This window comes from Erpetoichthys calabaricus, chromosome 2 (assembly GCF_900747795.2).
Source record: "Erpetoichthys calabaricus chromosome 2, fErpCal1.3, whole genome shotgun sequence".
In the NCBI taxonomy this organism is placed as follows: domain Eukaryota; kingdom Metazoa; phylum Chordata; class Cladistia; order Polypteriformes; family Polypteridae; genus Erpetoichthys; species Erpetoichthys calabaricus.
Window position 1 is genome coordinate 30,356,492 of NC_041395.2, and position 26,785 is coordinate 30,383,276.

General features: G+C 38.4%; 1 protein-coding gene across 22 annotated transcripts in view; it reads left to right on the forward strand.

Annotated features, from left to right (window-relative positions):
- The window catches only part of LOC114645722 (von Willebrand factor A domain-containing protein 5A-like), a 168,839-nt gene that overhangs the window by 51,339 nt on the left and 90,715 nt on the right, over window positions 1-26,785 (forward strand). For all 22 annotated transcript variants that reach the window (XM_051923102.1, XM_051923103.1, XM_051923104.1 and 19 more), the window contains exons 10-14: window positions 1,613-1,692; window positions 4,736-4,850; window positions 4,929-5,087; window positions 25,294-25,397; window positions 25,656-25,879. In XM_051923102.1, the coding sequence (XP_051779062.1) occupies window positions 1,613-1,692; window positions 4,736-4,850; window positions 4,929-5,087; window positions 25,294-25,397; window positions 25,656-25,879 (682 nt within the window). The remainder of the gene's footprint in view (window positions 1-1,612; window positions 1,693-4,735; window positions 4,851-4,928; window positions 5,088-25,293; window positions 25,398-25,655; window positions 25,880-26,785) is intronic.

Sequence of the window (26,785 nt, forward strand, 5' to 3'; positions counted from 1 at the left end):
TTTCTTGAGATCTGTGCCTCTCCACATTATCTTATCTCTAAGCTCTGCAGACTGTGAACTGTGAGACCTTCTATACACAGGTGTGTGTGCCTTTCCAGATCATGTCCAATAAGTTGAATTGACCACAGGTGGATGCCAAACAAGGTGTAGAAGCATGTCAGTGATCATCAATAGAATGAGATACACCTGAGCCAGATTTCAAATGTCATAGCAAAGGGGTTGAATATGTGTCAATGTGACATTTCATTTTTTTGTTATCTACTGTATATATATATATATATATATATATATATATATATATATAAGTCAATGTATATGTATGTGTATGTATGTACGAACGGCTGGAGCGATTTTCATGAAACTTGGTACACATGTTTCTCATTGGTAGACTAAAAATACTGTAGGGTGAAATCAACCCTAACCCACCCCCTTTCTGGGTAGGGTGGGGGGTGATCTTGTGGTCTTCTATGCATGTTATAATCCAGTTGACACTCGGAATGACCACCAGAGGGCGAACTGGAGGTGACTGCCAGCATTCTCTATGTTTACGCACCACTACGTCCCTGTTGCTGTTGAAATTAAATAGAGTTGGCCAGTTCCAAGTGTCAACTGGATGATAACATACATACAAGACCGCAAGACAAGCACATTAGTGAGTCTTCATTGTTTGTTAATTAATTTTTATTTTTAAAGTTGTTTTTTTTTAAATATATTTACTCAAACAATTAAAAAAAACAAACAAAAAAAAACACTTTATTTTCCTCCCGGGTAATGCTGGGTATTTCAGCTAGTTTTTAATAAAATTACAACCGCAACTCTCACCAGCAGAAGTGAATGGGAAGATGAGAGTAGGTAAATTAGCAAAAATTTCTAAAATTTTATTTTTGCTTTGTCATTATGTGGTATTGAGTGTTGTTTGATGAGGGGAAAAATGAATTCAAACGATTTTAGCATAAGGCCCCAATATAGCAGAATGTGACAAAAGTGAAGGAGTCTGAATATATTGTCACACACATGTGCTCCTCGGGGATACATGCTTTTTGGGGACAGCTTAAATGCTCTGGTGATGGTAATTAATTGCCGATTCACTGTTTACTAACGCCTCTTCTCTTCTTTCCCCTAAAGACCGGATGTTTGACATCCCTACCACCTCTGATGTCACTTCCGGTGTCCAGTCCTCTGGACCCTCCTCATCTGGATTAGTTTATCATGAGAATCTTTGTAAATCCTACCATCTATGCCACTGTAATGAAAAACATAGACAAACATAAAGATTTGGGGCTCCCACAGGAAAACCCCATATAACTGAAAATAAATGCAAGTTATAAATGTGTTGAGGAAGGGCAAAAAGACATCTTTATAAATGCTAGTGACTGCTCCAAGATGGAAACACTTCCTGTTAAGTACAGGTCAGGAGGACGGACATCTGGAAGTGACATACGAGGTGGTAGGGATATCATTCATCTTGCAACATTCTGTGGCCACTGTATATGACTACTCTTTCAAAAATATTGTTTTAGCAATTATAATTTCTGTCTGTATCCTCACACTCTTGTTAGGAATCATTACATTCTTTAAGTTACAATTTTAAAGTAATGATTATTTCTTTCAGTTGTTTGTATTCACTGATGGTGAAGTTGGAAACATAAAGGAAGTCATCGAAAAAGTAAAAAAAAACTCTGCCAAACACAGGTATTGTGTCTCTTTGAGTTTATGTTGGACTTTGGTATAAAAAAACAATGGGAAAGCCCAGGAGAACACAATCATCTTGGCTTTCAATCATAACTTATCATACATACTGTATGTAAATGATGTAAAGAAAAGTAAATGGTTTATTTAGCATGTACTTATTTGGTTTACTTGCAGTATTACTACAGATAATTGTTATTCATTCATTTATGTAAAGCTGGCTGCCTGTACATTCAAAGTATTGTGTCTCCAAACTCTGTACTTTTTATAGTTAAAATAACCTTTATGTATTTTGAATTTTCCAGAGAATTTCTCCAAATCCTCAGTGTAGAATCCTTTTATTAAACTGTGATTTGAATACTACTTTTTAAAATCAAGAAAGCAATACAAATTCAACGTATTATTTGTCACATATTTTTCAATATGGCTGCATGGTGATCTCAGTGCTAATGTTGTGCAGTTTATGTACTCTCCCTGTGCCTGTGTAATTTTTCCTTGGATAAAGTGCCTATGAAAAGTATTGACCCCCTAATGTTCTAGAGCATTAAATCACAGTGGCTTTTATGACAGAAAGACTCTTCAATGTCAACGTGAAAGAGAATCTCTGTAAAGAGGGTAAATTAATTCCAAATGTAAAACTCAAAAAAGGTGATAGCATAAGTATTTAATATGATACACCTAAACATCCTTAGCACAGCCAATTGGTTTTAGAAGCCATAGAATTAGTTCAACTGAGATCATCTGTCTGTGGTTTCAGTTGATTGTAGTATAAATTCCCCTGTATCTGGAAGGTCTAACTTGCGGAGAGTCAGTATGGTGGATTAACCTACACACAAAGACAAAAAACACTCCAAGCACTAATTAGAAAAGTTTTTGAAAAGCACAAGTCAGAGGATTGAAACAAGAAGATGCACTGAATATCCCTTGAATTATTAGGGTCAGTTGCAGTGTGCTAACAGCTTGGAATGATCCCGTACTGATCTGGTCTTAGTATGAATTTACAGTAAAAAAAAATAACTTTTGGGTTTAGTGCTGTTGCAGTGTGCATTAGAGCCACAGACTAGTAGCAAACCAGGACTAAGTGCTTTTTGAAGTCAGAGAAGGGGAGCAAAGTTGTGTACTATCTTAGCCCACATTGTGTGCAGCGTTAAGGGTCTTAGTACAGTAGGTAATGTTACAAAATGAATTACACATGTATCAAACAGAACATAAAAAACACTAGTATGGCATTCAATTAATATGGAAACAGTTCCGTTATAACGGAATTTGACCTGTGTATATGTATGTGTATATATATATATATATATATATATATATATATATATATATATATATATATATATATAGATATATATATATATAGATATATATATATATATATATATAGATATATATATATAGATATATATATATATATATATATAGATATACATAGATAGATATATAGATATATATATATATATAGATATATATATATATATATATATATATATATATATATATATATATATATATATATATTTGGACTTAAGTATAGTGTCATACTGAATTAAATATATTTAACTCAATGCCGCAGAAAAAGAAACGTTATGCAAAATATGAGTCAACATACATTTAAAGATTAATGTTCAGTAAAAAGAGACAGATCTGATGTCCCTAATTAAGAGATGATTCAGTGGCTAGGTCGGAAAGTGCATGTTTAAAGATGCTGCCACTTTTTTCCATACTGTATCCTTTCACATTGTCTTGTAGATGTCATGTCTACAGCATGTATTATATTATAGACCTTTTGCTCTACTGCAAAGGCATTCCTTACAAAAAAAGTCCCATCTCTGACTGGGTATTTTATATGCTTTGGTGGCTGTTAAATTAATTTGATTATTTGGAGAAACTGGGCACATAATGAATGACAAGTATTAACTCTTCTCAAAATGCCAGATGAGTTACACTGAGACAATTATGCTTCAGATATGACTCTACTAATGTGTACTTTCCGTTGTCATTACTTTCCGTTTAGTGATCTCCGGACTTTTTCATATGTTTGAAGTCAATTATGTTTACAGTAACAACAATGATACTCTTTTTGATGAGGAGCACATTTTAAAGGCGTAGCCATTGACATGTTTTATATCTGTGTGTTTGGGTTTATTTTATGGGTTTCTACCATGTAGAATCTATTTGTGAGGTCATTTAATTGTTTTAATGTGTTTTGAAGAAGTTTTTATTACCACAATTGTCACATCAATTACATCACTGGTTGTGACGATATAAATCTGCCCATGATCATGTTGCACATTATCCCTTAGTGGTTAAATCTTCTAAAGTAGTTTATTTACCAAGTAGGCCCTCGTGTCAGGTCTCATTTATGGTTTTTGATCTGCTTTTTGACTTTGACTTCTCGCTGTCCCTTGTGTTTTGGTTGCTACATCATTTGTCATTTTTGGCTATGTTCTGTTATTCCTGTCTGACTGCAATCTCCTATTTATTTTCTGTTCTCACAATAATCCTTTGACCACCAGTGTGTCATGACAAAAGGAACAGCTGGTATCTACTATACTAATTGATTTCATAATTTTAAACACTTCTTTTTCTGTCTACAATGTGCTGTATTTCTTGAAATAGTTTTGTTACTCTACTCTGGACTTACTTTAGTGCTGTTACAGTATATGACTTTAGTAGTATGTAGACCAGAACTGCACAGAATATTCCAGACAACTTCCTAGAAGTGTAATGTACAATGTGCTTATTGCTTCCTCAAAAAAGTAATTAAATAAACTTCTGTCTTAGGGTTGTAAACATTAACTGAATCTGCACAGTTGTTAGTGTGAATTGTCAATCACCAAACACATAAATATTTTCAGTGCTCTCTTATCAAATGCAGAATATGTTTGTTTTAGTTTAACTCTATCTTACTGAAATTGTTACCACTGTGTTTTCGTGAGATTGAAAATAATACAGTACTGTATATGTTCACCTTTGTCATTTCTTCCACATAATGTTTATCGCAATCTCCATTTGTGATACTTTGTTTTTAACTTTCTTTCAGGTGTTTTACATTTGGAATTGGAGATGGCGCATCTACAGCTTTGATTAAAGGCATGGCCAAAGCAGGAAATGGTCATTTCCAATTTGTGTGTGGAAAAGATAGAATGCAAGCAAAAGTAAGACATTCAGATTATTTTGAGTGTTTAGTTGAGAGAAGAGAAGACATGTTTAGTGGAATAATTCTCTCCTTTTAGGTGATGCAGACTCTGAGTTTCGCCTTGCAGCCAGCAGTCACCAATGTTGCGTTAAACTGGCATGTTCCAGATGGAATGGAGGTAGTTCCTGTGTCAGAAACACCAATGATGCTGTTCAGTGGTCAACAGTTGATCTTGTACTCACAGCTGAAAGGCAAGGTGAGAGTGAAATGCTTAATATTCACTGCATGCCAGTAATTGAAAGCTGTACTGTGCCTAAACTTTGTAGCTTAATTTAAAGTGTGGAGGGTCTTATCTGTACAGATAGAAAATAAGTTTGAACACGACAAATGTTTTGGTAAGAATAGGCAAATCAACACAACCTACTGTAGCTCATCAATTTCTGTATTACAGTAATGTCTACTACATGGGTATCAAACTCGCAGCCAGCGGAATGAGTATTTTTGCAGCCCATCCAATTGTTTGCCAATGAAAGTGATTACTACATATAGCCGTATTGCATGCATTTCCTTTATACGCAGGCAAACCATTTCCCCCACTATTTCTTCTTTTATTTTTTATTTATTTTTTTATTGATTTTATTGAAATCAAACAACATTCCATACAAATACATCAATTTTACAAGAATAGGATTAAAAACAAATCCACCCCCACCCCTGAGAAAAAGAGCATGGCCAGCAGAATAAAACTTAAACCTAGTAAAAATAAGCAAATATATAGAGTAATAAGTGAATATAGATTAAAATAAATAGGGGGAGAATCTGCCTCCTCAGTGCTTTAAAAGCTTATTCTAAAATGTTATTGATTAGATCCTGCCAGGTCTGGAAGAATTTCTGCACAGATCCTCTAAGTGAGAATTTTATTTTTTCCAGTTTCAAATAATATATAACATTAGTTACCCATTGACTTAAAAGGGGAGAGTTAGGATTCTTCCAGTTGAGCAAGATAAGTCTACGTGCCAATAGTGTAGTAAAAGCAATTACAGTTTGCTTGTCCTTCTCCACTTTAAGCCCATCTGGAAGTACGCCAAACACAGCTGTTAGTGGATTAGGAGGGGTTGTGACACCAAGGCTGTCTGAAAGGCATTTAAAAATCTTGGTCCTAAATGATATTAATTTGGTGCAGGCCCAAAACATGTGACCCAGTGAGACTGGAACTTGATTGCAGCGTTCTCAGGTTGGACCTTACCCTGGAAACAATTTTAAGCGAGACAGATGTGCTCGATATATAATTTTTAGTTGAATAATTGTATGCTTTGCACATATGGAGCTCGAGTGAATTCTCTGCATTGCTACCTTCCACTCCTTTTCTAATATGTTGAGGGAGAGATCCTTTTCCCATTGTCCTCTTGGGTCTTCGAAAGGGAGGGACTGTAAAATGGTTTTATATATTGCAGAGATGCTGTCTAAGTCCTTGAAACTGATGAATATATTTTCTAGCATAGAGGGAGGTGGGTGATGAGGGAAATTGGGCAGGTTCTGTTTAACAAAGTTTCTAAAATGAAGATAGTGAAAGAAATGTGTTGCTGGAAAGTTAAATTTAGAATGTAATTGTTCATAGGATGCAAAGACGTTGTCTATGTACAGATCTCTAAGTGATTTAATCCCAAATGTTTTCCAGACATTAAAAACTGCATATGTTTGCGATGGTTGAAAAAGGTGGTTCTTGTGCAGTAGTGCCACCAATAAAAGATTCTCTATCTTAAAATGTTTCCTACATTGGTTCCATATTCTGAGTGAGTGAAGCACTATTGGGTTATTAGTACATTGGCGATAATTTGCATTTATTGGGGCACAAAGCAAGGAATATAAAGATGAACTGCAGGATTCCATTTCTATTGCAGACCAAGCCTGCATATGTTCAACTATTTGTGTCAATGTCCAGGTTTTAATATGATGTGCAGTATGTTTGCTGCCAAGTAGTAAAATTGAAAGTTAGGTAGAGCCATACCACCTTCTGCCTTTGGCCTTTGTAGGGTCGCTCTTTGGATACGTTGATGTTTTGAATTCCAAATAAATGTGGTTATGGTTGAATCTAATTTCTTAACCCCTTAACCACCCTCTGCCGGATATATCCGGCATCGTTGTTTTATTGCTAACGCCATACTGCCGGAATTATCCGGCACATTTGCCTATGGTTATATGAATGCCTGGCGCGTAGTATAACTGACGGTTTGGCGTGGGTATTATTACTACATTGTATTTCGACAACTCTGTGGTTGTTTTGGCCGGTTATGTGACGTGATTCGGAAGTGACAGCTGTGAATATGGCGAAACGTAAACTGACTTCAAGTGAGGCTTTGCAGGCGATTTTGGACAATTCTGATCATGATTGTAGCAGTTCTGAAGAAGGTTTTAGCGACAATGATAAGCAGCAACGTGCGCTGCATGATACTGTGAATGAAGACGCATCGGATGACAGCGATGAGTGGGTGTATCCCCAGCATCTCAACTGGACTGCTGCCCGTGGTGAACTACCTTTTCTGCATCCGTTTGAGGCAACGTGTGGCTTTACTGTTGATGTAAACAATTACACTGCTGAGCAGTTTTATGAGCTGTTTGTGTCACCTGATTTGATCAGACATTTTGTTCATCAGACAAATCTGTATGCAGCACAGTTTATTGAGAAAAATCCCAATTTACCTCCACATTCCCGTGTTCGTGCTTGGGTAGACACTGATGAAAACTAAATGAAAAAATTCATTGGGATTTTGATGTTGATGGGAATAATCAGAAAACCAGATATTGAGATGTACTGGTCTACAGATCCTATGTATGCAACACCTATTTTTGCAGCTATCATGAAACATAACCGATTCTCTTTGCTGCTGAAATTCTTTCATTTGAATGACAACAGAAATGAGCCAGATAAGAAAGATCCAAACCGCGACCGCTTGTTCAAGCTACGTCCTTTGATTGACCATTTATTTGAAACATTTCAGTTGCCCTACATGCCAGGACCGTCAGTTGCAGTTGATGAAAGTTTATTGTTGTGGAAGGGCCGCTTACAGTTTTGACAGTATCTACCATTGAAAAGGGCACGGTTTGGTATCAAGATGTTTTGCTTAACTGAGAATTCAGGTTACATTTATAGATTTCGTGTATACACTGGCAAAGAGGATCCTATGAGTAGTATTTCAGCAGTGTTGCCAGATGAATGTAAGGACTTTGGACTTTCAGAGAAAATTGTTCTGTACCTTGCCCTACCACTATTGGACAATGGGTACACCATTTGGATGGATAACTGGTACTCCAGTTGTATGTGTTTGCCCATTTCTAGAACTTGCACAACATTTAGTGGTCAATACTGCTTGAATAAATGTAAAAAAGTAAAAAAACGAAAATTGTTCAGATTTCGCCTGGCGTGGGGAATATTTAGGGAGTTGGCGGTTAAAGGGTTAAAGAATGATTTATTGATGTATATTGGAATATTTTGAAATAAAAAGTAAGCTTAGGGAGGATATCCATCTTAACAATGCTAATTCTTCCAGCTAAAGTGAGATGAAGGTTTGACCATCTATGCAAGTCTTGCTTGATTTTTTCCATACAGACAGCTAAATTTTGTTGATAAAGAGCTTTATGTTTACTTGTGATGTTTACTCCTAGATATTTAAACTGATCTGCGATGATAAAAGGGAAGGTGTCCAATCTAATATTGTGTGCTTGAGAATTCACTGGAAAGAGCACACTTTTAGTCAAATTAATTCTGAGACCAGAAATCTTTTGGAATTCTGTTAGTGCTGTTAGGACTGTAGGCACAGTATTTTGTGGGTCTGATATACACAGTACCATATCATCTGCATATAAAGAAATTTTCTGTTCAAGTCCTTCTCTGATAATCCCCTTTATCTCATAAGCATTTCGACAGTGAACTGCCAGTGGCTCAATGGCGATTGCAAAAAGTAGTGGTGACAAGGGACATCCTTGTCTGATTCCTTCTCTAGTTTAAAGTAGTCTGAATTAATGTTGTTAATACAAACTGAAGCTTCTGGATTGGTATACAGTAGTTTAATCCATACACAAATGTTCGGCCAAACCCAAATTTCTCTAATGTAGTGAAAAGGTAGTTCCATTCAATCATATCAAATGCTTTTTCTGCATCCAAGGATAATAAAATCTCTGGGATATTTGAATTTGCGGGTGAGTATATTACATTAAACAGGCATCGAAGATTGGACGCTAAATGTTGGCCTTTAATAAATCCAGTTTGATCTTGTGATATTACTGAAGGCAGCACTTTCTCCATCCTTCTAGCCAGGACTTTGGAGAGTATTTTAACATCATTATTCAGAATTGAAATTGGTCTCTATGATGCACATTGTAATATATCCTTATTTTGTTTAGGAAAGATGGTGATTGATGCTTGATGAAAAGTTTGAGATAGAATTTTATTGTCTCTAGCTTCTGTTAATGTTGGTAATAGGAGGGGAGCTAGCTGAATGGAGAACTTCTTATAAAATTCAGCAGGGTAGCCATCAGGGCCTGCTGCTTTCCCACTCTGAAGTGACTTTATAGCATCTAGTAATTCTGGTAGCGTTAGAGGTTTATCCAATTCCTCTGCACTAAGAGTATCTATTTGTGGTATCTGTAATGCATCCAGAAATGCATTAGATTGTGTGTTGTTTTCTTTAAACCCGGTAGAATATAAAGATTTATAGTAGTCTCTAAATGTGTGCATTATATTTTTATGGTCAATGATTTTATCTCCGTTTGTGTTGGTAATTGCTGGGATTGCATTGCGAACTTCTTGCTTGTAGATTTGTTGAGCTAAAATCTTATTAGCTTTCTCTCCATGTTCATAGTAATGATGTCTTGATTTAAAAATGAGTTGTTCAGTTTCTTTAGTTGTTAAGAGGTTGAGCTCTGAATGCAGAGCCTGCCTTTTCCTATGAAGAGCCTCACTTGCACACTTGGCGTGTTCTTCATCTATTCTAGTCATTTCGTTGGTTAGCTTTGATACCTGCTTGCTTTCCAGTTTATTTCTGTGGGAAAGATATGAGATAATCTGTCCTCTTAAGAAGGCCTTCAGGGTTTCCCAGAGTGTCCCTGCAGAGACCTCTGAGGATATATTTGTCTCTAGAAAAAAATGATTTGTTTTGATATAAATTCTGTAAAGTTCTCATCTGCTAATAAAAGTGGGTTAAGACGCCATCTGCGAGATGAGTATGTGGGGCATAATGATTTTATCTCCAGAATCAGAGGGGCATGGTCGGAAATCACAATAGCATCATACTTGCAGGATTTAATCGTAGGCAAGAAATGGTTATCTACAAAAAAATAATCAATTCTTGAGTAGCAATGATGCTCTGGTGAGTAGAAGGAATATGTTCTTGAATTTGGGTTTAGAAATCTCCAGGTGTCTGATATGTTGTGGTCAGTTACAAACTGTGTAATTGTCTTTGCAGTGTTAGATGTCATCACCCCTGTGGCAGGAGACCTATCTAAGAGTGGATTTAAAACAGAATTACAGTCCCCAGCCATTATAATTTTATGAGTATTCACATTGGGAATGGATGCAAATACATTTTGGATGAATTCCCTATCGTACATATTGGGTGCATAAATATTTATCAAAATCACTTTACAACTAAATAAGTTACCCATAACAATGATGCATCTCCCTTCAGGATCAGATACAATACAATACAGTTTATTTTTGTATAGCCCAAAATCACACAAGAAGTGCTGCAATGGGCTTTAACAGACCCTGCCTCTTGACAGCCCCCCAGCCTTGACTCTCTAAGAGGACAAGGAAAAACTTCCAAAAAAAAAAACCTTGTAGGGAAAAATGGAAGAAACCTTGGGAAAGGCAGTTCAAAGAGAGACCCCTTTCCAGGTAGGTTGGGCGTGCAGTGGGTGTCAAAAGAAGGGGGTCAATACAATACAATACAATACACAGAACAGAACAAATCTTCAATAAAAAATAAAAAAAAAATTTTTTAGAAGTAAAAAAAAAAATAAAAATTTTAGAAGTACGGAGCAGAATTTAACAGTAGATGATAACACATAATAAGATTTGGATATTTTTAGAATCCAGGAGACCTCATCCTTCATGCTGCCTCCCCCATTTGGCCATTCCATGGCTGAAACAGTGTTGGGCCAGCCAATCCGATGAAAGGACCCCTCTTTCTTACATTTTACATTACATTTACATCATTTAGCAGACGCTCTTATCCAGAGCGACTTACAACAGTGTTTGTTAGTTTTTTTTCGCATACCCCCTTGGGGTCAGAGTGCAGGGTCAGCCATTGTACAGCGCCCCCTGGAGCAATTACAGGTTAAGGGCCTTGCTCAAGGGCCCAGCAGAGTAGGATCTCTTTTGGCACTGACGGGGATTCGAACCGGCAACCTTCGGGATACCAGCGCAGATCCTTAGCCTCAGAGCCACCACTCTGCCCCAACACGATTCCTGCGATCCTCCATCAGGGATGACTTTACCTTAAGCAGGCAAAACAACTTGGCAGGTGGGCCGTGGCACTAAGTGCCACATTTTGAGTACCGAGAGGAGAAACAGAATAGGTGAGGGTTAGTAACCAATTATAACTATCATTTTACTTATGTTTTAGTGCTAATGACTAACAACAGAGAGGCAGTCTGTACAGTTAATCAGCAGCTCTAGTCAGGATATGCTAAGCTGAAGTAGCGAGTCTTCAGCCAGGATTTAAAAGTTGAGACCGAAGGGGCATCTCTTATAGTAGCAGGCAGACCATTCCATAGTTTAGGGGACCTGTAACTAAAAGCTCGACCTCCCATTGTTATTTTATTAATCCTTGGAACCATAAGCAGACCGGCATCCTGAGATCTTAATGTGCGCTCTGGTTTGTAAGTCATGATAAGTTCAGACAAGTAAGCCGGACCTTGGCCATTTAATGCTTTATATGTTAAAAGGAGGATTTTTAAATCTGCCCTAAACTTAACCGGGAGCCAGTGTAAGGATTTAAGAACTGGAGTTATGTGTTCGTATTTTCTTGTTCTTGTAATAATTCTTGCAGCCGCATTTTGGATTAACTGGAGGCTGTATAGAGAACAGTTTGAACATCCAGTGAACATTGCATTGCAGTAGTCAATCCTACTAGAGATAAATGTATGAATTAATTTCTCAGAATCCTGTTTATTTAGAAAGCGCCTTAATTTCCTAACATTTTTAAGATGGAAGAAACATGTTTTGGACAACTTTGTAATATGCGCTTTAAATGACATGCTTGAGTCAAAGATAACTCCTAGATTGCGGGCAGATTCAGTAAAATTAATTGGGATTCCAACTGAGTTAAATGATGACAAAATATTGTTATGATCAGCGTCATTTCCTCCAACAATTAACATCTGTTTTATCTGTATTTAAAGACAAGTAGTTCTCATTCATCCACTCCTTTAATTCGCTAACACAACTAATTAAAGACAACATCGGAGACACTTCATTTGATTTAAATGAAAGGTATAACTGGGTGTCATCTGCATACGAGTGAAAATTAACATTATGTTTCCTAATGATAGATTCCAGTGGAAGCATGTAAAGTGAAAACAGTAAAGGTCCCAGTACTGAGCCCTGCGGGACACCATATTGAACTTCTGTGTATAATGATGGAGTACTGTCAGCACATTTCTGTACATATTGGAATTGATTTGATAAATAAGAACTAAACCAATCGAGCACAGTGCCTGTAAGCCCAACATAATTTTCTAGCCTGTGCAGTAAAATAAAACGGTCGATGGTGTCAAATGCTGCACTTAAGTCCAACAACATAATTACAGTGGAGTTTCCTTCATCAGAGGATATCAGAATGTCGTTTACAACCCGCCGTTTCTGTACTATGACCAGTGCAAAAACCAGACTGGAATTTCTCAAATAAATTGTAATGTGTAAGGTGTGACTGAAGCTGATTGGCGACTACTTTTTCTAGTATTTTAGAGAGAAACAGTAGATTTGAAATAGGCCTATAATTATTTAGTTTGTGTGGGTCTAGGTCTGACTTTTTAAGTAATGGTTTAATGACTATCACTTTTAGTGTATCAGGTACTGTGCCATGCAATAATGAACTACTGATAATGTATAGAATAGGAGCTGCAAGAACATCCTTTGCACTTTTTACTAGTTTTGTTGGCATTGGATCTAGGGAACAAGTAGTGGGCTTCATTTTAGAAATTAAAGTTAAGACTTCCTCATCAGTTACAGGAATAAAATTACTAAAGTGCTGAATGCAATGTGAGACAGGGTCTGCTAAGCTAGTATTTGGTTTGTACTGTGATGCAGAGATCTGGGATCTTATATTTTTTATTTTCTCATTGAAGAAGTTCATAAAGTCTGTACTGCTAATATCTGTTGGTATTTTGCACTGTTGATCTGAATTTCCATTTGTTAATTTAGCCACTGTTCTAAACAGTACCCGAGGATTTTTATTATTGCTATCTATTATTGTAGAATAGTATTCTGAGCGAGCTTTAAAGAGGGCTTTTTTATATTTATTAACACTCTCTGTCCATGCAATTTGAAAGACATGTAGCTTTGTTGTTCTCCATCTGCGCTCCCGTTTTTGACACTCTAATTTAAGAGCTCGAGTGTTTTCATTAAACCAGGGAGAGTTTCTATGTGCTTTGATCACTTTTGTTTTAAGGGGAGCCACTGTGTCCAGAGCATCTATCAACGTTACATTATGTGATGTTAGCTGATCTAAATTGTTTTCCACGTTTACATTTGATGTTAACTGATCTAAATGGTTTTCCACAATTACAATCGACTTACTCAAAGTATCTATAAATTTTGAAGCAGAATTACAATCCAGATGTCGCACTGTCTTTATTTTAATCTGGGAGTGTGTTGACAAGGGCAGGACTAAATCAAATGTAATTAAGTAGTGATCAGAAATAACTTCATTTAATGGAGTGATATTTAAATTTTGAATTTCAACTTCTCCATCCATCCATTTTACAACCCGTTGAATCCGAACACAGGGTCACGGGGATCTGCTGGAGCCAATCCCAGCCAACACAGGGCACAAGGCAGGAACCAATCCCGGGCAGGGTGCCAACCCACTGCAGGACACACACACAAACACCAAGCACACACTAGGGCCAATTTAGAATCGCCAATCCACCTAACCTGCATGTCTTTGGACTGTGGGAGGAAACCAGAGCGCCCGGAGGAAACCCACGCAGACAACATGCAAACTCCACGCAGGGAGGACCCGGGAAGTGAACCCAGGTCCCCAGGTCTCCCAACTGCGAGGCAGCAGCGCTACCCACTGCGCCACTGTGCCGCCCGAATTTCAACTTTGTAAGTTATAATTAAATTTAATGTGTGTTTATAATTATGAGTTGGACCTTTGACAATTGAGAAAAGCGCTATATAAATGTAATGAATTATTATTATTATTATTATCTGACAAAATCCTACTGAATTTAACAAATAAGTTAAACATTTGCTAAAAGTGTCAGTTTCCACATCAATATGTACATTAAAATCCCCCATCAGTACTACGTGATCATAATTTATAGCCAAATCAGATAAAAGGTTGCTATATTCAGCCATGAACAATGAATACGGCCCTGGTGGTCTGTAGACTAGCACTATAATTGTGTTGGAATCTGTTTTAATATTTAAAATGAACGTCTCAAAGGATGTAAAGTTGCCTAACTTTTTAGAAGTGATTTGCATTTTGTTACAATGAATTATTCCAAGGCCTCCTCCTCGACCAAAATCTCTAGACTTATGAAGGAATGAGTAGCCATCTGGTGACGCCTCAGCTAGGGGGACAGTGTCACATTTACTAAGACAGGTTTCAGTGAGAAGACACAGATCAGATTTTGTACTTAATATAATATCATTTACCAAAACAGCTTTAGTGCCAAGAGAGCGAATGTTCAATAAGCAGCATTTAAAACTGCATGGTTCTTTCTGAACTGGTGATATATTTTTTGTTTTAATTTGAAGTAAATTTCTATTACAGATGCCCCTGGTGGAGAGTCTGGTTTTATCTCTTGGTCTAATTATACACCTTATTTTTTGGTCATCAATTAATTTAAGGTTTGTATCAAGACTACATTTACTAGATGCCCCACGACAGTGATTTTGGGTAACAGTTTCAGGATAGTAACAGGTGGGATAAACAACAGCCTGTGATTTAAGATCATATGACTGCAGCCTGGATGGCGCTCTAATCAGTCAACCAGGCAGTTTTGCTGCCATATTTTGGGATAATACATAAGATCCCCTCCAGTTAAGATGAAGACCATCTCTTTTGAAAAATCCAGGCCTTTCCCAAAAATCATCCCAATTGTTCACAAACGCTATGCTTTTATTTGCACACCAGGTTTCTAGCCAGCAGTGAAGGGAATGCAATCTGCTATAAATCACATCCCCTCTATATAATCTTGGTAAGGGGCCAGATACAACTAAATTACTAGATACCACATCTGATACCACAAATGAGACTGTTCTATGTATGAGAATTCCCACACCTCTAGTTTTTTTTGTAAAGCTGGAATGGAACATTTGGCCTGTCCAGTCTTTTTGCAGCCAGAACTGATCCTTGCTTAATAAGTGGGTCTCCTGTAAAAATACTATTTTAGCATTTAGACTTGTTAGGTGAGAGAATACTTTATTTTTAATTTGTGATCAGGCCTTTCACATTCCATCTCACAAAATGAACTGTCCCGTCTTGGAGACATTGATTCTGAATTTTTGATGTCATTTTGTAGTCTTAAGCAAAAGTGAGACTGCTTTGACCTTAATTTCAAATTTTCCCGGGGGTTATTGCCATGCAGTCTGCTGTTACGCTGGTAATTATAATTATAAGGATTAAAAGAATAGATTAGAGATACCTTGCTCTCTTTCTCTCCCTCCCTAATCCCCCCACCCCGCTTTGCCTCCCCACGTGAGGCTGAACCACACTTCACAAAGTCCTAGTCCTCTGACATACCTAGAGACAGAGCACGTCCAAAACTAAACAAACCCCCAGCAGCGGTGTATGTGAAATAAAATAGAGATAGCTATTGCCAATACAGTCTAAATACTATAAGCATAAAATATAAAGAAAAGAAAAAAAAAAGAAAATCTTCAACATTCTTGAAATGTTAAGATAGTAAACCCAGGGAATAATGTTAAACAGTCTCCTTTAGAATAGTAAAAAAAAAGAAAGAAAAGGGTTACTAATTTAATTTCTTCTACACATACATACATAAACGTGTATAACTGTAATTAAAATAAAAACAAATAGTGACCGAGAAGGGAAAAGGATGTATAATTATGGTACCAATGTCATTGCATGTGGATCAGACAGTTGGTGATATCTTCTTTACGATGCCATGACAGGGTGCGATTCATGGTCTTATTTCAGGGGAGTGTCAGGATCATCTTTCTTAACTCTTTATCTGCTTCCTCTCTGCTGGTAAATATGTAATGTTTGCCTTGAATCTCCACTTTCAGTTTGGCAGGATACAAGAGGCTGTATCTGATATCGGCTTTTCGTAAGCGCTGTTTAATGTTATAGAAGCATGCACGCTTAGTAGCTGTTGGGGGTGAGAATAGGGAATCCATTCTCCGCATTCCTGGGAATGAAATTGCTGTAATTCCCGGAAAAACAGGAAATGGCCAAGCTCGCATATATAGCGTGTAAAAGTGTAAAAATCGATCAAGAAATAAGTTATAGTTGAAAATAATTAAGTGGCACGGTTTTTTGGCCCACGGTGTAGTGTTTTGCTCATTAACACTAGAATTACCAGAGGCTACGAAAAAACTCTTAGATCCGGCCCACCATAAATCGCTTCTTAAAACCATTCTCACCTCTCCGCCAGCGTCTTTTGTCATCTAAATGTACTGATAAAGACATGCTGCAAGCAGCCGGCTATTCCATCCCCCCACCGACTTAGAACATGTACGAACTTCTCCCAGCTCATGCCTTGATTGATTATCTGGGAGTGAAGTGGAGTTTTAGAGTGGAAATAATAAATCGTTATTTGGAACACACGCATTTCATGTGTGTTTCGTTTCTACAATAATCTGTGTAAACACATTTTTAAAACAGAAACGTTTATTATATTCTAGTAACAAATGACAAAATGTAGGTATAAACTATATAATGTATGAAGCCTGAAGTCGAAATGTGAAAGAAACACTTTCACAAAAGGTACAAAAAAAAAAGCCACCACCAAAAAAAGCCACCTTAATGTGTGACATCGACACTCATTTACTATGACTTTCACAGTGGTGCAACAGTATCAGTTGCTGACTAGCAATCAAAAGGTCATGAGTTCGATCCTGCATGACTCCCTTTTGAGAAGTGAATTGTTCTTATTTTTACAATTTTAGAATAAACAGATACATTTGATTTCAGTCTGTAACAGCCGGTGTAATTTATGATATTTGCAATGGTTGGCTTTGTTGTTTTTTTTTTTTAATTCACTTTTCATTCTCTGTCGTGTTCAGGATCCTTCCCTACCACCCCCCCTCCCCCCACGTGACACTACTCTTTTCACATAAAGACGCGCTATAGCTCTGCAGTGTATCACGATACATACAACCACGTGTTTTTTTTCCCATAATCTTGCCAGTCTCCACATGTTGCTGTATGCTGTTTCTTTTGTACTCCAGGACATGCAGAGGAAAGCATAGTAAAGAGCAGTAACTTCAGCGCTATATGCAATCATCAGACACTCCCCATCTGTCACTGCTGTTTTCACATAAAGACGCGCTATAGCTCTGCAGTGTACATGTGACTGCATCGTCGTACCAATGCTTGCGAAATGAAGTGTCTGCATGTACTTTTCTTGGCATTATACGTGTATTTTTTGAGCATGCCCATGTAGCTCAAATACAGGAACATATGTTGATGTAAAAGTATAACAAAACAAGTGCACTTTTATTCAAGACTATAACCGAAGAAAAAAGAAAGCAAGTTATAGTAGGCAGTTGATAAGAACTGCTGATTTCCATTCCGTGCTATATAACTGTTAACATTTGAATCTGATGATTGCATATAGCGCTGTCTTATTCAGTGTGCGCAAGAACATGCAGGTGGCCAGTTGCTGTGTGCTACAACGCACATTTTAAAAAAAGAAAGAGACAAATATATGTGACGTTTTAAAGAAATCATTTTATGACGCAAATAGTATCAATCAGAAAACATTGTCGAAGTAATGCAATATTATTTAAAAACGAACAGCATCAGGTTGGGTGTGAAGTTATACTGGCGCTGTTTGAGTCAAATCAGAAGCTGAATAAGCTGAACAAGCTGCTGTTCTGACTCTAAGTAAAAAGCATGAATTAATCAACAGACATAACCGCGATCAACATTTTAAACTTCACGATTTACAGTGCATACCAATTTATAAATTTTATGTCCGTTTGAGGAAAAAAAAACCACTCGTGTCTCTGTAGCACAGTAGGGTCGCTGTGCTCCAAGTCAGCAAATCTTAGCGTTAAGCCACGGAAACTATGTGACTGTTCAATTCCACCCAGGGGGGTAAACGTTAACATTATACAAAGTTATTGTCTGTTTTTACCTGCATTTTTATTACTCTTTAATATAGTTTTTTGTATCAGTATGCTGCTGGTGCAGTATGTGAATTTCCCCTTGGGATTAATAAAGTGTGTGTGTGTCTATCTATCTATCTATCTATCTATCTATCTATCTATCTATCTATCTATCTATCTATCTATCTATCTATCTATCTATCTATCTATCTATCTATCTATCTATCTATCTATCTATCTATCTATCTATTACTGTAGAATTGGAACACGCATGAAATGCGCGTATTCCAAATAACAATCTATTATTTCCATTCTAAAACTCCAGCAGTTCAGTCACTCCCAGATAATCAAACAAGGCATGAGCTGGGAAAACTTAGTGAATGTTCTGCGACGGTGGGGGATGGAATAGCCGGCTACTTGCTGCCCGTCTTAATCGGCACATTTAGAAGCCAAAAGAGAGGTGAGAACGGTTTTAAGGTGGGCCGGATCTACGAGTTTTTTCGTATACTCTGGTAATTCTAGTGTTAATTCATTCAACAACAGACCAGAAGCAGTCAGTCTCCCGACTCCCATTAAAACTGAGCACAGTGGACTGGGAGGTGTCTGCACTCTACAGTTCACGAATGCCGGGACGGGGCAGAGTTCATTGACGTCTGTGCTGTTGACAGCTTTGAACAGCAACTTGAAATTGCAATGCGTCAGTCTGTTGCATCCGCATTATCTGTGCCAAGAAACTTGCCATCATAGAATGATGACAAGAAACTGGATGCATCAGTAAAAGCTGAAATGGCGGTATTTCAGAGCAACGGCAAGCGCGGGCATTGTTTAGAACAAGTGTATCAGTATCTAATGACTGTGCCACCTACTTCAGTGGAGGCAGAGCGTGTTTTCTCAGCGGCTGGCGTACTCTGCACGAAGGTGCGCTCTCACCTGGACGACCGCATGCTGGACACGTTGTGCTTTCTACGCTCTTACTACCACAACTAAAGATACATGTACTTGTATGACATCATGAACTGCTTGTAGATAACGTTAGTCTTTTATTTGTGTCAACATATTATGGTAGTTTTATTAAAAATAAGTGTCGTTCGTTCTAAAACCATTCACATGTGAGATGCCTGTGCACTGTGTCATCCCTGGGAGCCTGGGATTCCCGGGAATGACATGCGGGATTCCCGAATTCCTGGAAATGGGTAAACCCGTCCAGGAATGGATTCCTTAGGTGAGAAGTCAGGGAAAATACAAATTAAGTTATTTTCAAACATAATCTCTTGTTTCTGTCTGAGAAGTGACATTAAATTTAACTTTAATTGTAACTTGTCGAAGCGCAAAAAGTCCTATGCTTAGAGTTGTTCAATCCCCATATGCGATAAGCTGCAGCTATCTCGGTGTCTGATTTAAAGTTCTCTCCAATTATTTTGGAGAATAGTTCAGCTACGAATTTCACTGGGTTTGGATTTTCGCGATTCTCAGGTAGACCTTCAATTCTTTTTTTTTTTTTATATTTTTATTTTATTAATTTTCATTGTAATCATTCCATACAAACAGATCCATTTATAACCCAACAAATTTGAAAACAAATCAAACCCCATCCCTGAGAAGGAGAGCTTAGCTAAAGGAAAATTTCTTTAAGCTTTTTAATAAGGCAACATTAGACAAAAGAAGGGGAGAAGTAAATATCTATATAAATAAGAGATGGAAAAGGGAGTTAAATACAATAATAGTTAATTCTCTTATTCTAAAATAATATTGATTAAATCCTGCCAAGTTTTGAAAAAATTTTGTACAGATCCTCTAACTGAAAATTTGATTTTTTCCAATTTCAAATAATATAAAACATCAGTTTCCCACTGACTTATAAGAGGAGAATTAGGATTCTTCCAATTTAACAAAATAAGTCTGCGTGCCAAGAGTGTAGTGAATGCAATCACCGTTTGTTTGTCCTTCTCCAATTCAAGTCCATCTGGAAGGACACCAAACACAGCTGTTAGTGGGTTAGGAGGGATTGTGATACTAAGGCTGTCTGAGAGGCACTTAAAAATTTTTGTCCAAAATGATGTTAGTTTGGTGCAGGCCCAGAACATGTGACCCAGTGAGGCAGGAGCTTGGTTGCAGCGCTCGCAGGTTGGATCCTGGCCTGGAAACATTTTGGACAGTTTTAAGCGAGACAGATGAGCTCGATATATAATTTTTAGTTGAATAATTCTATGCTTTGCGCATATAGAACTCGAGTGAATTCTCTGCTTTGCTACCTTCCACTTCTAATATTCTACCTTCAATTCTAATATTATTCCTTCTGCATCCATCTTTCAGAGCAGCAAGTCTGTCTCCGAGTTTTTTGCATTCGGAATTCGTGGCTGTTGCTTTTCCATCAGCGGTGGATGCTAGATTTTCGGCTGTTTCAATTCGAGTCGTGAATCTCTGCTTAACATCCTCCAGCTGATCGGCAAATGTGCTGAGTTTAAACGCGTTTTCCTGAATGTGCTCCTCAATTTTTTCTAGCTTACAATTAAAGGCCGCCTCAAAGCAATTATATATGCATTTCTCCGAGCCTTTATTATCCTGCCGCAGCTCTTGCAGCTCCCGCCGCAGCTTCTCACATGTCTTCTCGTTTGTCTTCTCACTTATCCTCTCATTTGTCTTGAGCATACTATTTATTTCTTTCTTTATTTCATTCTTTATCTCTTGCTTGAGCTCAGCTATTATCACCTTCAGTTCGGACAGATCATTTCTGCTTTCGTGCACAGGTGAGGCGGCAGGCTCTATTACGGCCTCGTTCCCGGCTCGAGAGGAGTAGGTGAAAGCGCGGACTGCAAGGCCTTTTCCAGTTTCAAGTGATCTTCTCCAATTGGCGAGCTTTCGTGATCTGCATCACTTGCACATTCGCTCCCATTTTCGCTCTCAACTGGAGACGATGCAGTGGACCGTGGTCCAGAGGAGTCTGGGCTTTCGCCTGTCTGTTCCAGGTCAGTCTCTGATAGGCCGTACCTTGAACTTGAACTTGGACTAGCCTGTCTAGGCTTGGGTGTAACTTTAAGTTTCTTTTCCGTTTCTTTCTGACCCCCTTTCTTGCCGGCCATGTTTATATATGCTTGCATATACTGTAATAGAACCCATGGGTTGGATAAATGCAGGATACATCTGGAAAATAAGAAATAATAACACCGCTGCTAACGGAGCTCAGCTTCAGACGTCCATCTCCCGCAACAGACGAGACCAGACTCTAATAACTACTGTTTTATACCTTGTGTATGATAGCCGGTCCATTTTGTATCTATTAAGCTGTACGATTATTCTGTTATTTTATTACCTAATCATAATAACACCAGGGGCAGCACAGTGGCACAGTGGTAGTGCTGCTGCCTCGCAGTAAGGAGACTGGGGTTCGCGTCCCAGGTCCTCCCTGCGTGGAGTTTGCATTTCTCCCCATTTCCTCCCACAGTCCAAAGAAATGCAGATTAGGTAGATGACGACATTAATTTGGCCCTTGTGTGCAGTTGGGGCGTGTGTGTGTGCTCACCCTGTGATGGACTGGCACCCTGTCCATGGTTTGTTCCTGCCTTGTGCCCTGTGCCAGCTGTGTTAGTTCACTTGCCTCTCTTTCTCCTGTATCATTTTTAAGTTGGTAGTTTAAAATTATTACTATAGGTTATAAGTATGTCTTTGTCATACATGGCTGCAGGCATAATGCCTAAAACGATGATGTGTAATTAGAAATATTCAGGCTACTCTTATTAAAACGTTGTTCCATCTGCAAAAGAGAAAAAAACATAAACGGATTGTGCAGACCCTGACTTGATATTATGACAATCTCATTGAATAAGCCACACAGGAGCTGCTTTTCTGTCCACATCTGTTGACTGGCTTTTTATTATGATTGCCACAATATAAAATGGTACCCTGCCTCTGCCCATTTGGCCTTTCCAAATAGTAAACCAAGTCCATCTTTGACTTGTCTGCATTTTGCCTGCTCTTTTTCTTCTCTTGCTATTCCCACCTGGTCAGCGTCTTATTAACTAACCCGTATTCCTCCTGATCTCCAACTATTCTGCCTGTTTGGCGCAAAAGCACTGCCACATATCTGTCAGCCCCTGTCATTTAGTACCCCTTTGGAAATGTGTCCTCACACAAAGTGCTTTCCCCTGGTCTCCCGCCCAACCCTGATTTCCATCCCCAACACCTGTCCATGCAGCAGCAAGGTGCATCACCATATGTTTGTAGCACAGGACAGCAGCTGAGTACAACAAACAGGACCCAAGCAGCATTCTCATAAGAACTTCATGCTTTGCAACTTCACTGCAAGTAAAAAAATAAAAGTAAAAATTTTAATAATAATGTAGCGAAGTATGGTACCAGCATATGTGGCTCATAAGGATTAAATCTCCTTTTCGTGTTTGACTTCATATCTCACTGTCCCGACAAGCACTTGCACAAGATGGTAGTGCAAGTGCAGATGTTACGCTTTTATAGGTTGTAGAACTGCTTGGGGTTTTGATGTCTATTATTTTTAAATAACAGTTTTCCCAAGTGCTGCCATGAGTTTTTTGCAGTTGGAATTTACTCTAGCTGCAGCTGACACTGCCAATAGTATTATTATTATTATTATTATTATTATAACAAAGTACAAAAGAAAGCATGTGCAAGTGCAGATGTAAAGCCCAGAATTGTTATCCTAAGTTTGAAAATATTAAAATATTTACTTATTTTTAATTTTGATATTCAAACCTTATTTTTCGGTAGTTTGACAGCCCTTATTTATATAAAAAAATAATATATATATATATATATATATATATATATATATATATATATATATATATATACATATACTGTAAAGAAAACACAGAAAACAACTTTAAGGGTTGGGGATTCCGTCCCCGTACACTGTAAAGCAATGAATTCCAAGAACAATGGTCATTCATCAAGTAGTGTATAATAGACAATGATTAACGTGAAGCACGGACATTTTATGAGGTGGGAACGGAAATGGGAAAGCTGGGAAAGGAGGCGCTGAGGATCTTGGGATGGAGTGACATCATCAAAGCAGGACCGGAGTGGATAAAGGAACCCGGATGCTGCTCGGACTTCTAGTTAGGGTATTAAAGACGAATTCACAGTGGTGTTTTCTTGTCTTTCCTGTTGAAATAAAGAGAGAGTGGTTAGTACACTGTCGCCGTCCCCTGCCTTGCGGTTTTGCACTGCTTGTTGAGTTCTTTAGCTGCTCCCTAATCGCTCGTGTGTGACAATACATACATATTATATATGTGTATTTTGGGGCATCAACCAAGTAGTCTCCTTTAATATGTGACAGGAATAAACAAAACTGATGCCCATCTTTGGCAGGGTTGCCTTGTATCTCAGGCCAAAATAACAAAAGAATCTACTCTTAATTAAGACGTCACTTTGTAAGAAGAGTTCCATCTAGTGGCTTGTCCAGGAGTCAATTGACACCACTGTTTGGGAGTCCGGGATTTGTATCAATGGAGAACCAGAAGGGGCAGAATCAAGTACCCTCACTAGGAAGTTTTTGTTGCTACAAGGAGATAAGGAAAAGACAATATTAGCAAATAACGCCCCCTCTCATTCCAGCAGGTTATTACATACCTTGACAGAGAGCATAAGGAGATCTTCTGGCATGCATGGATATGTGTATGTATGTATATATATTATAACAAGAATGACCAAGAGACATTGGGAAGGTTTGGGGCAGCCACCCATATAATATTTCACAGCTGCAAAGTCTGTCCAAAAGCAAAGACATGTTCACACAACTACAGTAAGTCTAAAACAGAACTGACTATTGTCTTAAGATGGCAGCTTTTAAATGCTTGCAGAGGAAGTGATGTAATCAAGACCGGAACCAGAAGTGACGTCATTGGCTGCCCCAGAATCGGGTGGGATTTCCCAAGAATGGTCTGTAAGGAATTGAGAGAGAGAATTAGCGCACCTCTCCACCCCCTGGTTCGGCGTGGAATTGCATCTATTCAGGCCCTTTAGTTGTCCCCTAATCTCGCGTGTGTGCAATATATATACAATACAGTATATTGTAGGAGAAGAACGGGCATCACGGCCCGGAAAGGGGGCATGGTTTACTTACACGGAGGGGAAGCCAGGATGGAACAAAAGTTAAACTGGCCAGCTGGACGGAAAGAAACCTTTGTGACTAGCCGGTATAAAATAATGGAAGGACCCGCGAAAGCTAGAACTGATTTGGGGTCCGTACCTGGATGGAATGCCCATAAATGTCTCCCCCCGTGTACTAAATGTCAGCAGCCCTGGATATCGGTACCCATTCGAACACCTGCAGGGAGTGCTGGGAATTGTAGTCCTGTAGTGCAGCCCTGCTGGGGTCCGGAGGTGCCGCCAAGAGGTGCCCTAATATTTTGGACTTGCTTCCAACAGGCAAAGCCCTAGCACTAGACGTACTCCCAGGTCCTCAATAAAAAGGACCTTGGCTAGTCAGAACTGGGAAGAAGGAAGGCAACACTCGACTGGAAAACAGTACGGTGGTGAGACAGAGAGGAAGGAGAGATATCTTGTGCTTGTGGTTTGGTGCTTTTTATGAGGTATTTAAATAATAAACAACTATTTGTTTGAATCCAGGACTGTGTCCATGTTGTCGTGTTTGGGGCTCTCTGGTGCCCCTAGCCTTCACAGTATATACAGCATGTATGTGTGTGTGTATTTTTTTCTTGATCATCACTACAAAACATATGGAGTAAGTAACATATAAGAAATATAATATTTGGATAGAGTTTTCCATGGTGGGGCTCATTACTATGCATAGGCTACTTTTTTGTGTACAACACTATATATACACCTACTGGTATAGGCTCCACAATACTATCACTGTACACTAATGTATAACCTTTTTCTTTATGTTTGTTTAATTCTGGAAAAATCCAATATTATAAATTAGCTTACCATTTTTTTACAGGTTGATGAGACTGCAGTTGGTCATGTGTCTCTGCAGTATAGTCTGTGTGACATGGAACATAAAACAGAAATGCATTTTGCACTTAATTGTGCCAAGCATAGCAGGTATGGTTATTTCAAGATATATGAACATTACTGGAATTAATGTTTTGTGGCAAGATATGTATAAGAATTGGATATGTCATCCATACTGAGAAAGTTGTTCTGTGATATCTACGTTAAAACTTGAATCCTTTGAGTTTGGTGCCTGGCTGAATGGCAGTTTTATATGATTTGATTAATTTGTTATCTGGTGCCAGTGTTAAATCTTCACTTTCTATAGATGTGCCCAAAATGACATGTTAAGTATGTTTGTGTGTTTAGACTAACAGCTCACCGTTTAGCTGCTAAATCACTGATTAACCAAATGGAAGAGAAAAAGGAAGAGCAATTACTTACAGGTGGTGGGATTGAAAACCTGAAGAAAAACATTGTAGAGATGAGCTCAGAGGCCAGAGTCCTCTCCCCTTACACAGCTTTTATTGCTATCAACAAAGAAAGCAGGGAGGCTATTCAGGCACCCCTGATCAGGAGAGACATTCCTTGTGGTAAGTGCTTCTATTTTCATGCATTTTTGATAGCTATTATTTATTAGGCAGAAACCCAGGCACAGGAGATGTACAAACCAGTGTGATTCTTCGTGCCGGTCCCAAGCCCGGATAAATGGGGAGAGTTACGCGAGGAAGGGCATTCGGTGTAAAATTTTGCCAAATCAATATGCGGACAACAATACAAATTTCCATACTGGATCGCTTGAGCCCTGGGTTAACAATGACCGCCACCAGTATTGTTAGCCAACAGGGTGCTGGTGGAAATTGGGTTACTGTTGGCTGAAGAAGGAGAAGAAGAAGAAGAGGAGGGAGACGTGTCCGGAGGCAGGAGGAGAGGAGGAAAGTAAAGAGAGTGAAACTGAGAGTAGGAACTTTGAATGTTGGCAGTATGACTGGTAAGGGGAGAGAGTTAGCAGATATGGTGGAGAGAAGGAAGGTTGATATATTGTGCGTGCAAGAGACTAAATGGAAGGGGAGTAAGGCCAGGTGGATTGGAGGTGGATTCAAATTGTTCTATCATGGTGTGGATGGGAGGAGAAATGGGGTAGGAGTTATTCTGAAAGAACAGTATGTCACGAGTGTTCTGGAGATGAAAAGAGTGTCAGGCAGAGTAATGATTATAAAGCTGGAAATTGGAGGTGTGAGGATCAATGTTGTTAGTGCATATGCACCGCAAGTTGGGTGTGCAATGGATGAGAACGAAGATTTTTGGAGTGAGTTGGATGAAGTGATGAAGTGATGAAGTGTTCCCAAAGGACAGAAACTGATGATTAGAGCAGATTTCAATGGGCATGTTGGTGAAGGGAACAATGGAGACGAGGAGGTGATGGATAGGTATGGTGTCAAGGAGAGGAATGAAGAAGGTCAGAGGATAGTGGATTTTGCCAAAAGGATGGATATGGC